Source organism: Leptosomus discolor, chromosome 15 (assembly GCF_034619465.1).
Source record: "Leptosomus discolor isolate bLepDis1 chromosome 15, bLepDis1.hap2, whole genome shotgun sequence".
Lineage (NCBI taxonomy): Eukaryota > Metazoa > Chordata > Aves > Leptosomiformes > Leptosomidae > Leptosomus > Leptosomus discolor.
In genome coordinates, this window is record NC_141405.1 from 1,608,877 (window position 1) to 1,622,083 (window position 13,207).

Genomic DNA, 13,207 nt, shown 5'->3' on the forward strand with positions numbered 1-13,207 from the left:
GTTAAAGAACACCTCCACTATACTTTAAACACTACTGAATGGCAGAATACATCTTGATATAAAGTCAAGCAACCCCCAAGAGTCACTTTCTTTCCTCTATTACACTCAACATGTGCCGGAGACTTTAGACTTACTTTAAGACTAAATGCAAGTTAGCAGACAGCCGTGGATCTGTAAACTGCGTTGTCCTGTTGTTATGGTCAACAAAATAAACTCTGCCTGTTGCTGTATTTCGGATCTCCCATCCAGGAGGCAGTGGACCAAGCTCTTCACAATTGATGTTGCTAAGATCCCTGTGAAAACAAATATAAAACGAAAAATACCTCAGCATTTGGCCTCTGAGCCAAACAAGCGTAAATGTAACAGAACAATTCCATGAAGTCTGAGAAAATGTATTGTTTCAGAAACTTGATCTGTTCAGCTGGAATCTCTACTCCCAAGGTGCAGGCCCACCAAAGAAAAAACACACACCCCAGAACACATGCCATGGGGGAAAAAATGCTTATCAAATAACCTTCATTTTTACAAACTAACTTCAGATGTTAAATTAATACAGGCTGAAAACAAAAATAAAGACCGTTGCCTCATTTGCCAAAATGGAATTGCAGTTCTACACCAATTCTGACAGAAAACATTTTTAAAACAACATTAGTCATGTAAGGAACTCTGATTCACACTTTAAAAATCCTACAAAACAAGACTATATTTCGGAAGAGTTGTACTTTCCGTGAAGAATTACGCATGGGACATGTATGTATGGCACAGGTGGTTTTGCCCAAAACCCCAAGCGCTAGTGGGAAGCAAACAGCTCTCTAACAAAATGTTTGAAATAAAATATTATACAAACAATGACTCAGCTCTGCACTGAGCAATGCAGACAGAGCTTAATGGTCTCAAGAAAATTCTGCTGAAATCAGGAAGATGTAGATTCATTCCAGAGATTCACCAAAACCAAATACTAGTCTTCAAAAATGTACACTTACTGGTTTTTCATGTGTATAATTCACACCTCAGACATCTCACACTGTCAAGTGCAGCTCTTTTTAAAGGTGTAAGTCTTCAGATCTCCCTGTATCATGTGAGTTGAGGGGAGGAAAGAGCCGAGGGAGAGGTGGCTACAAAGATGCCGTCTGCAGGGACTCAAAAGGCGGCGAAGCCACTAATGGAAATACAACGCTCTGGGATTGAGCTTCTTTACCCAAACACACACTGCTGCTGAACTGCAGCACTTATTTTTATTAACTGATCGTAGCATATTAGCATCAAAATACAATATTCCTTAGAAATTACAAAAACCCTACCCTCATGCAAACAGCCAAATTTTGTTCTGAGAGACACGCGGCTTCTGCTGCCACACCTAAGAGCAGCGCTAACTTAGATTTCATACCAAATTGTTACACCACAAACTCAAGATCTTAATATAATATAAACTTAGACCTTAATATATTTATTTTTTTAAGAGAAGTCTAGTTTCTAGAAAGTTTTGTATAACATGCAAGTCATGGACTTCCTAATGTAAAACTGCCAGTTGAATCGCACCCTCAAGTCGACAGATCATGCATCAAAGTATTTTCTTGTAACACAAAAGTAGTAACAAAACCCAAAAGAATCATTTGAAAATGGCAATGAAGTTATGGCCATGATGCACTTCATCCTTCCGGGGATATCCCTGCCCATGGGAATGAACACCAGCAGCAACTGACAATGTTGCTGCAGTTCTCATAAATGCCAATTTCAAACGACACCCACTACTTTACAGCACCATCCACAAACTTTAGGAGGCAATAATTCGCAACAGGATTTCTTGGTTCTTTAAAGAACAATCAGAAGCTAACAGTACTTTCTGCTATCATTCTTTCCTTTCAAACACATCAGAAAGTCACGTATACAATCATGTACAATAGGTACACGTGTACCGTGTAAATAAGGATGCTAAACTAAAAGGACACTTCAGATTTGTTTTCTCCTGAGTGTTGAGACAGATCCAACAGAAATAGCACTTTGAGTATTTTAATCACAGGTCAATGACGCCTGAAAGCATATACAATTGCTCTAGCAATAGCTGTGTCAGAGCATTAGAAAGAAAATAAATATTCATTTCTGCTCTGTAACAGGAAGCCTGCTGTAAAAAAGCTTGTGCATTTTTAGATGTTTGCTACCATACGCAAATGTTACAAACTCCTTTTTTTTCCCCCCTTCCTTTTTTTAAAAAACCCCAACAGCCTGGCACTTCACCAGCTCACCATTTCAGCTTCCAGGCTTTTTATGACCCAGTGTCTCCAATTACTTTCTTCAAAATGTACTGAGTTTCCCATTCCTTGAGAAAATTATGTTTGGTAGTCTGAACATGGGACAGTAATTCTCACAGACAAGTACATTTAAGCTAATTTGATGATGAGACTACAGTGCTCTACAAATAGTGTTCTCTAAACATACACGGAGGACCCACTAGATTATCCAGGTTTTCCCCTTTGTCTGCTCCTCCATCAAAAATGACCACGTTTGTCCAGCCTATTTGTCACAAAGTTTGTTCTTCATAAATATATGCTGCCAATTTTTCAGGTCTTGGTAACTTCCAAGCCTGAATTAAAAACCTAAACCAATCCAGTCTTCACTCAGGTATCACAATAAATCTAAATTTCTGAAGCGCTCAGATCCTACTTCTTGTTTTGTTGTTTTTGCAGAGTATTAAAACCTGGACTGGGCTATAGTTCCTCTGCAAGATTCAGAATCAGTTAACTATACCTGTTTTCAAAACACCACTGTAATTTAGTTCTTGATTTTCCATCTTTGCATTAAAACAACATCTTGAAGAACTGAGGAAGAGAGACTACTTTATTTTGATGAATGACTTGTTAAAATGATATATTAGGGGTGAAGAGTCAGAAATATAAATAATAGACTGAGAAAACTGAGGAGAGGACTGCTTCAGTTATTTTGATATGACACCTTAACAATACTTCTGTCCTTTCTTACCTAGGTACTCTTGGATCATGCCACGTGCTAACACCAGTCTGAGTATGCAGAAAATAGACCTGACCTTGCTGAGTTGTCCTTTGCTCTGTGAAATGAAGGTAAATTAATAAGAACAAAAAATGCAATACAAGAATTCACAAAGACTGATTTCCCCAAAATAAGGAATGAAAAGGACCTAAAACACAAGGAGAAGACCCAACCCACTTTCCCAGTTTCTTGGGAGACCTACAATTAAAAATTTTTCATTTGCATACCATATCCTTCAGGTAAATCAGGAGGAGTGTGCAAGTGTGTCCTGCTCATGTAATTTCTGTGCCTCTGTGACCTGACTCTCCTCTCCGCCAGCCGGGGATCCGATGACTGCCCACAGGTCGCACCGTTTGTTCCTGTAATCGGAGTGTTCTCGTCCACAAAACAGCTCAGCGGTCTGCCTGGACTGGAGTATTCAGAGGCTGGCCTGTGGGGAAAAATGTGAGAACTGAATGGCTGACTGGACATGGGGCTACACAACACACTTCATGGAAGCTTCACCTAAGGGCTCTCGGGAGATCTTTGTGGAAGGCAGAACCGAGCAGCTGACTTGTCAAGCAGGACACCTTGATGATGGGCAGAAAGCTTCTGTTCTGCGCTCACTGGCTCATCCCAGAATAATCAGTAAATCTCACTGATCTTAGGGCCTGACCTGACCCTTCGTCAATGATGCTGCAGGATCAGGATTGTACCAAATGCTCACATAGGCACTTCTCACCTTAAACGAGCAGAGTGCCGAGTGTAAGACTTTTTTATTTTTTTATTTTTTTTCTCCTTAAATGAGCAGCATGCAGCCCAAAGTTTCTCACCTTGCCTTCATATGGCTGAGGAAGTGATCAGGCCTTGTTGTTCCTTCTAATTTTTAAGGAGTGAATTTTTTGGTGAAAAAGGGCTAAGCAAGATAAAACACAGTTGCTGTTGAGAGCTTGACTGCAAGAGGAAACACTGAATTACGTGGGTTTGTGTCTCAATGCTGTTTTCAAAAGGATTTAAAATGGGTTAAAGGGGGATTGATAAGGATGCAGGAAATCCCGGAAAAAAATTATATATTTTGCATTTGTTTTTCTACTGTAAACGTGTCTAGAGCTTAGAATAGGTATTTTAACATACCAGGAAAAATACAGATAGGTAAATTAAAAAGCTGTTCAGTACCTTCACTTACTTGAAAACTGCAAATATATACCAGAGCCGGCAGCGTTAACAGTACAGATTATTTTAAGTCAAATATATCCATACAGAGACTGGAATAAATTTTTTGAGGACGGAGACAGTCCGCAGGCACAGATGGTCTGCAGAAGAGCATGAAAAACATGCAATGACACTGTCTACGATTCAGGTAACAGCAAAACTGGTTTGAGGAACAGCTTTGCAACATACGTCTATGGTTATTAAAAAAGGTGATCGTAATGAGGTCAAAACATGCTCTTTGACATTCAGCTTTAAACGTTCTGGATTACATGGTCATAGCATGTACATAGACAATGTCAGCTATTCATGATCTCTTTTCTTCACCATTATGATGTCTACACATTGTAACGTCTGTATTTATAGTGTTCTACCACAGCAGCTCTACAAGAAAACAAAGATGCTAGTATTAGGGGAGGAAAAAAATCTAGTCAGAATGATTCTTCTGACTTAAAATACTAGGCAGACCAAAAGAGTAGGATGTTAGAGAAGAAAAAGCACACAGCCTTTGCAGAGTGATGCGGAGGAAAGCCGCATACCCCTGTTAGAGCCACTTAGAATCACTCGTGCTCAGGGCTCCTGGTCAGCAAGCAACTTCCTCGTATGCACAGTCTCCTAAATAATTTCTTACCGTGTTGGTCGCTCCCACTGAGTTGTTCGTGTAATATGATTTAAATACTGGATTCTTCCAGAAGCAGTTCTCCGCTCCTCCCACCTGGAATTCAGACGTTGAGAGATAAGGCAATGAGTGGTATTTCCAGGAAACCAGGGCACAAAATGCTTCCAACATAAATGCCAGCTCAGGAAGACTTACACTATTATGAATCATGTTAGCTGAACAAGGTAACAGGAAACCACTGAGAGTTCAACTCAGAATTGATTTTACATATTCTTCCCTTGGAACCAGGCATATCATTAACAATATCACACCTTCATGTTCAATAACTATTTGAATTCTAATTAAATCCAAATAGCCATATGCAGAAACTTCTTGAAAACATCATGCTTAATAATGCATTTAACTTCTTTTGACCACTGATCCTAGTAAGTGCTTTCACAGTATCTTCACACACTACTTGCTTCCATTAAAAAGTCACCATCAAACAACATGACTTTATTATTACTTTTGCACTCCAAAATATAGGGGACTACACAACTAGCTTCGCAGTTGCACAATTAAGTAAGTGACATTTATACAAGGAACGTTTTGAAGTGAAAATTTAAAAGCATTTTCAAAAATGTTTTTGACTTCTCCGGACTCCAAATTAACAAAAGAATGCTGTTTAGGACTTACATGATAATTTACGTTTCAAAATTAATCATCTGAAATATCAGTTTCTCCTGTCTTTACCTGCCAAGAATCACATTCAGAAGGTCTGTGTTTGCTCTAAAAAACTTGATGACAGCACCAGAACCTAAACCAGGGAATTTTTCTGTATTCGCAAAACTGTTTTAGGTATTAATGATGTCATTAACTCTTACAGGGAAAAATCAAAATCCTAAAGCCAGCCTTTGGCAGGTAAATACAGCAAGAACTCAAGCTCCATTACCTTCTCCAATCATGTTTTCTTCACTACGATTTACACGGAAGAAGTAGTGATCCATTTGCAGTACTGTATTCCTCTGCACAGCACTGCAGAAAGCCGCCAGGCTCACTTATTCACTACCGTGTTACAGAACTACTATATGGGTGAAGTCAGTTTTCTGTCTGTGATTCAACATTATATTAGTTTATTAGTCCTATAATTTGAAAGACATATGCTTTCTTAGACAAGTATATTTTTTAATGTATTTACTCATATATGCCACCTCCCATTTTCTAAGAGGAGACAAGACAAGGGTCAAACTATTCTGTGTATCCTAGCTGGCTTATCTCCTGCTCCTAAACTCAAAACTGTGAAGAGTGCGAGAATAAACATAAATTAACCAATTTGTACACTGACTTCTCATTACTGCAAGAATTTGTTGTATGAGCAGTATTTGTATTTACATCACGGTGATGTCAGCTTACCCATCTGGCAAATCGTTATCAAATAACCGACTGCAATCCACCACTTGTCCTCCTGTGCCTATTCGGTCTCTGGACTGAAGACTTACTATTAAAATAATAAAAGAATTATCAAAGATATGACATCGGAAAGCAAATTACAGTTATATGTGAAAGAGAAAGGGTACAACCTGGAGGACTAAGCTGAGCCATGTTCTGGGTATTTTCCTCCTTCCCACAAATCAGAGTTACACAGAAACAGTGTATGCTTTCAGTCATGTAATTCTCTAGGTCTTACTTCAAAAAAGTTAGCTTAAAGAGTATGAATGCAAGTTGAGGCAGAAAAAGAAGTTAATTCCGAAGCTATCATTAACTTTTCTCCGTATGAGACGGACTGTGGCACTCGTCTGGCGGCAGCAGGGTGGCTAACCGCAGGCAGAGCTGGGACAGCAAGCCAGACAGTGCTAGTGCCACACTTGGGCTGCTAACGGGAGAACTGCTAATAGAAAGGGCTAAAATAAGAAATTCCCATATGTTTTTGACTCCTCCTTATGTATTTTGTGTGCCCATGGGATTCAACACACGCACGCAGACACACACAAAACCAGGCAGAATTCAACTGCTAGAAGCACTACGCATTTGGTTTATTGGCTACTTTCAAACACCAGTGGTAAGAAGTGAAATGCAACTCACACAAAGCAGTGCTCAGCACCCTGAAAAGCCCCTACTGCCCTCAGCAAAGCTGTTTTACTTTTTAAAATTATTTATTTTTACATGTTTCATTGTAATACTGTAACGGGTATTTATGCCTGAAGCTTTTGTACTACAATTATGAAAACAACTTTTTTTTTTAGGCAGCTTTTGTTCCCAATATCATCATTTGCAAGTGTCCAATCTGATAATTTATGACACTTGTGCTCCTGTGGAGTTGTTGGTGGTTTTTTGTTTTGTTTTGTTTTTATGTTTCATTTTGCCCTTTAACAATAAAACAATTGCTTACAAAGCTAAGTATGTGCTGTGGTGCACGTTTCTTGAGGTGGCACTACTGTACCTCTGGACAACTGCCTTCAAGTCCTATTTATGTATGCAGTGAAATAAACCTGCAGACCTTAACCTAGACACAACCAAACTTTTGTCAAGATCACAAAGTTTAAAAAAGATGTAATAGTACTGGCAGTTTTTGCCAGACAGTCCAAATTTTTGACAACATGTTTCGAAGCTTAGGAGTTTGGGCCTTCCACAGACCAACCCAGGGAGCCCTGCAGTACCTGCTTTCTTTATTCCTAATTAATTCCTCATGTTACAAAGCAACTTAGAGCAAAAGACACCTTAAATTTAATTTCAACTAAAACAGAATCTTAGATGATGTATTTATTCTGAACAAACCCACACATTACAAGTTCACATTGTTGCATGTAGGCAAGATTTGGCAAGCAATACACACAGACAAAAATGAAACTAAACAAAGGCAATTACCTCCTCTTTGCCTATGTGAGGACCAAAATTTGTGCACGGCTTCATTTTGTAATGAGTAAGGACTCATTTTTTCTGCACCGCCACATCAGAAATAAAATGGTGGCACAGAAGAGAGCTGCAAGATTAAGACACAGTTCAGGTGCCCTTTGCATCCACCACTCGCAAGCGTCCCCTTTTCTTCCCCCCTTTGAAGATAACCCCAGGTATTTAAGATAAAGATCCCCTTGCTCCCTGTCCCAAATTATAAAGCTACACCCACTGTGCACTTGATTTGTAAGTTGATCATCTGCTGAAGGTATCAATTACATTTTAATATTGTTTTCCAATCTTGCATAGCCTCTTAATTTAAGCCAGTTTATCATTAGAAGGACTGAGAGTATCTTTACAATTTATTCTACCATCTTACTTTTAATCAAGATTTCTCCACCACGTAACTACTGAGCAGAATTATCTCGTTTTACCCAGGCTCACTCATTCATTCAACAAAACTACATTAGTGAAGAAAGATTAAAATATATGGAGATCAATAATGACAATCTAAATAAAAAAAAGACAGGAGTCTCTGGAATCTTACCAAGGATGTATTAAATTAAAACACAGCCATAACTGAGGAAACCTGACCTTTCTGATGATAACAGTGGGAAGCAGAACATACACATTTGTTCTCAGTCTCCGCTGTAACCTGACAAGCTGTGTTTTTTCTAGGTTCAGTGCATGATCCAGCAGCTCCTGCTAATTAGGGACAGCCCCAGCAGCATGCCAAAAGAGCTAATGCTGCTTTGGCTACACTACTTTTCATCATCACATCAGGTTAAGCCAACTGGTCAGTCTAGTTTATGCCCACACTGCTGACTAGTTATCTTTGACAACTAGTTACCTCTGAAGCGTATTTGCCATGTCCACACTGCATGGCACTCGCCCCAGGCTTCCCATCTGGCATCCCAACAGCCTTGAGACCTTTCTGCTTTGGGGTGGTTTAGGTTTTTTTTGCTTGTGTAATTAATGCTAGCATTGTCAAGTCATGACGACAAGGATGCACGTTGCATACTCTGGAGGGCAGCATGTCACGGTGTGTGGGTACAGTCCCTGCTAGTGTCACATCTGAAGGACTGCTGCAGGCAGAGTAGATCGCTGCTGCTTAGAGCAGACCCTGAACAAGCTCTTCTGTTAGCCGAGCTCAGTTTCCTCTTAAAAGGAACCCTACGAACAAAATCGCATGTATACAGCACGGATGATCAGGGGACCAGTATACCAGAGCAAAACCAAAAAGCAAACCAAACTGACAAGGTAACGCATCCTAGAAAAATGGCTGGTTTATCCTCTACTCTTCTGTGCAAGCTCACATGGAAAATTTAGTATTCAAGAATGGTCTGACGTGTTTGCAATGCACTTACAATTCCACGTTTCTACCACCATTTGACTCTCCTGTGCCACCTCACTCTTATCTTAATACTGTCCAAACACTTACAGATCAGATGCTAGACAGATGGATAAAGCAACACAAAGAGGTAAAGTCACAGGTTATTATTCAACGGAGCACTTTGAGGAAGGCGAACGAATGCACTGAAGCCCTTATTTGCTGACTGGTATTTCAACATCTTTCCCTGGCTGACAAAACAAGAATGCTGCTTGGATATTATTTGAACTAGGAACTGAACATAAAACCAAGTATACACATTGACTTTTCTTTCCCCCATGTCCAAACATTAACACCTTGCCACAAAAATAAGACCCCCTTATCCTGACCAACATTTTTTTTTTTTTTTTACCTTCAAGTGACCTACTAGAAATGCTGCCTTCTGAAACAACTTAGAACGCACCAAAAAGAAAGTGTTTACGAAGTTGTTTGTGGATACTTGTTTTTCAATTTGCCAGCTTCATTTTAGTTCTTAAGTTACGTAAGGTTTGAGTTAGCAGAATAACAAAGCACAGCTACTGAGATTGGTGACAGACTTGTTAATAATCCGTGAAAACACAAAATGGATCGAGCAAGTTATCCCAGACACCAATTGACTCCTGTTACAGCAAGGTGTTTTACCCTTTTGCAAAATCTACAGGAAGCACAGCTTTGCTAGAACTCTCAGTACCAAGAAGTGGCCAAGAAATTTGCAGTCAGTTTTTCACAGGGAGTTCAGGCTGAAACTGTCACTGATCTTTACAGTGAAATTAAAAGCTTTCTAAATAAATCTCATGTTATCTATGGTCTTATCTATCACAACACTTATAATAACATTTGTCAGGGTAGGGTTGTTTTGAGGTTTTTTTAGGGTGGTTTGGGTGTTTTGTGTTGTTTTTAATTCTCTACATACAGACTTCTAGCTTGAGGTCCAAATGGCTCTGACACTAGCCAATGAATTTGGAAAAAAAAATTCAGTACAGAAAAGTCACATCTAGGAAGGGTATTTCTATAGCTACTATTAAGCTCCAAGAGAATTAAAAGACAAAACCCATTACTTACCTACTATCTGTCCTCTAACAGTATCATTGTCATTTGGCCCAAGCTTGCACAGATCCAATCTCTGATCTACGAAACAAGGACACAAAACGTAAGTCATACAATATTTTGCTGCTTTTGAAAGGCTCATCAAAGTACTACCAGAACGAAATTCAGCCTAGTTTAAGATACTTGCATTCATGAGATGGGGCAAGGGAAGCAAAATTTAAAGTCTTCAGCCAAGACTTCATTTTTCATAATTTTAAATCACAAAACAAGACTAGAGTACTTATGCTTTACCATTTTTCCTACTTCACAAAGCTCTTTTAAATGAATAGGAAATGACATTATCCTAGACTGGATGTATAAAGCGACTGTAAGAAGTATTTTGAACTGTCTTCCCTTGTGAAGGCCAGCCGTTGCCATAACGCACTTCCAGTTCATCACTCATTAGCACAGCCCAGAGCCAACCTGCAGTGTCAATCCACGTGTTCCGCACCACAGAGGCAGACCTTCATAAAACTGAGCAGAGTGCAACGCACTGAAGCACTAATCTAGTGACAAATACTTTAAAATGAGAACTTCAGTTATGCCTTTATCGCCAAGGAATGTATGATTGAAGGTAAAATCACAAGGCTTCTCTACCAGCATGTCACTTTTTCCTTTTTTGAAATTATCTGTATAGCCAAGCACTACTTTTCCATCACAAACAGTGCGCTACATTTTTTTCAGAAGTAAATGGCACCCATTAGGATAATGAGAAAACAGCATCTTACATGTTAATTAACTTTCAAAAAAGTAAATACAAAGTGCTCAAAGTGTTATAAAGCACTTAACATCTTACAACAAAAATCACTAATTTATTTTGAAGGCCCATTAATTTTTAAACTACAAATTTGGCTTCAAGACAGATTTACCCTTTTGTTCACCCCTCAAGACTTGCATTTTTGAAGGTAATAAAAAGATCATTTGAAGGTAATTAGAATTTGTCTTCCTTTGGAATTCCAGCAAGTTCAGTCTCGACAATCCACAACCAGACTGCAGCACTGAAGTTACCATTGCCTATGGTAATGGGGCAAAGGGGTTGAAAAGCCAAAGGTAAGTTACATTCTCTAACCTACTCATGCTGTCCTCAGCCACAAAATACTGTTAGAAACTACCAAAATAACTGGAATATACAAGCTTTATAAATCCAACAAAAACCCAATTAACTGTCACTCTTTCAAAAGTCTGTGCGTAAAAGTTTGGTCTAAAAGAGAAGAAATTCTAGTCTTTAGCTTACTTACAACCAGTGTCTTTAAGGCGGTTGATTGCGTTTGAAAGAAGTCTCACACAACCCAGAAAACCAGCTCCCTGCTTTTTATGAATTTTCTTGTGATTCCACACACTGATTGTTATTGAATCTGACTTCCCAATATATCTGAAAAACGTGGAAAAACAGTACTGTGAATGGCACTCACTGAATACTCTGAAGATGCTCCAGAAATCACCTTGGGGAAAAAAATATTATCAACAATTACATTAAAAATTTAAGCACACTGTATTGGCAAGAGAGTAAGTCATCTTCAGATAAGATGTACACATTACACTTTAATGAAAGCATGTCTTATGATGGAGTTTACTTGAATACAAACTAATCTAAAAATCCTGATTCTGGAAGAAGGCATTCATGTGAATCCCAAGTCTACCGAAACCTGTTTAAAACAGTAACATGAACAGGCTGTGGGCTGGCCTGGTGACCACTTCTCTTCAAGCAGCTACAAACATGCTTAGATTCATGCCTATGCTCAGCCTAACCAAAGAGAATGGCAATGCTCGTGGCAGCACGTGTTTGTGAGCAGCACTAGCAGGCAGAGCATTTCAAATGCTGGGACAGAAACTATCAGTTCAGCATCCTTTTGCAGCACTTCGCCTGCCACTGCTTTTCACGCCACTCTTCCAACCACTGGCAATGCAAGTCACCCTCGCTTAGAGCTCTTTTGAGTGTTCAGGGAAAATATAAGGCAAATTTTGTTACACATCTGCAGTTAACAAATCTCTGGAAAGCTAATTTACTATGAAGAAAGCTTCAGAAAGGCCCTGTGGATAACATACATTAGATACTATGAATGTGACCCAAGGCAAAGTTCATACAGCATCTCGGTGGAGAAGGGCCACGTTCCCCTCCTGCCCCCTGCTCACACATGGACTGCATCCTTGCAGCATTACCACAAAAATGCTTTGCAAAACCTAGGTCTGCCTTTCACCGACTTGGGGAAACCTGGACACTGTAGGCTATTTTATTTTTGCTATTTTGTTTGAAGCTCTGTCCTTCAGAAGCAATTACTCTGTGAGCTAGTTTTTGTTTTCAAAACTTTCAGAGGACAATTTCAAAACACCTAAGATAAATCAAGTATTGCCAATACTGAATTCCTATAGTTATTTTAAGTTGAGAAAAAAGATTTTGTAACTATGGCTTACATCCCAAGAACTGCTTATAGTTCTCCTTTCCCAGACCACAAATTCTGGCCTTCTGCAGTTTAGTTCCAACTGCTTTTTTGTTTGATTTTGAAGGAAAACTGATCACACAAACTCAACCAATGTCTGAATACATCTCTCCCATTGACTGAGACTTTATTTGCTTTAAAACATCTTAATATTTTCCTAAAGACAGAAATGATACTGTCAAGGTTGGCAAACCAAACAATTGAACTAACTGTCATGTCTTAGAATTGCAGCTGTGATCAGGTAAGATCTCAATTAGCACTGCTCCCATTTTTCCTTTTCCAAAAAGCACACTTTGACAACTCTTCTTTTTCCCACCTGCAGACAGGGACTGACCCAAGAAGTAGAAGACAGAAAAGCCTAACTGTAGGCACCTACCCATGAGCCTGGTTTAAAATAACCAGTGCACATTTAAAACCAAAAACATAAAAATAAAATAAGCAAAACACAAACTTCACACACAAAAAAGCCCCAAGATTTTTTGAATAGCAAACTGATTGCATAACATAGGTCAGATTTTTGGCCTTACAACCTTGACAATGCCAATTTTGCATAAAGAAACGAGAGATGAAGATGGGTATTCACGTGCACAGTTGCAGTCTACAATGTTTCATGTACTTAAAATAAATTCTTAT

The 13,207-nt window shown here is 39.1% G+C and overlaps 1 protein-coding gene across 1 annotated transcript in view; it reads right to left on the reverse strand.

Annotated features, from left to right (window-relative positions):
* The window catches only part of SMURF2 (SMAD specific E3 ubiquitin protein ligase 2), a 63,629-nt gene that overhangs the window by 13,321 nt on the left and 37,101 nt on the right, over nt 1-13,207 (reverse strand). Inside the window, exons 5-11 of the mRNA XM_086473824.1 lie at nt 11,375-11,508; nt 10,113-10,178; nt 6,203-6,287; nt 4,823-4,906; nt 3,231-3,433; nt 2,977-3,061; nt 135-293 (exon numbers count right to left, since the gene is read on the reverse strand). Coding sequence (XP_086329950.1) covers nt 135-293; nt 2,977-3,061; nt 3,231-3,433; nt 4,823-4,906; nt 6,203-6,287; nt 10,113-10,178; nt 11,375-11,508 — 816 coding nt within the window. The remainder of the gene's footprint in view (nt 1-134; nt 294-2,976; nt 3,062-3,230; nt 3,434-4,822; nt 4,907-6,202; nt 6,288-10,112; nt 10,179-11,374; nt 11,509-13,207) is intronic.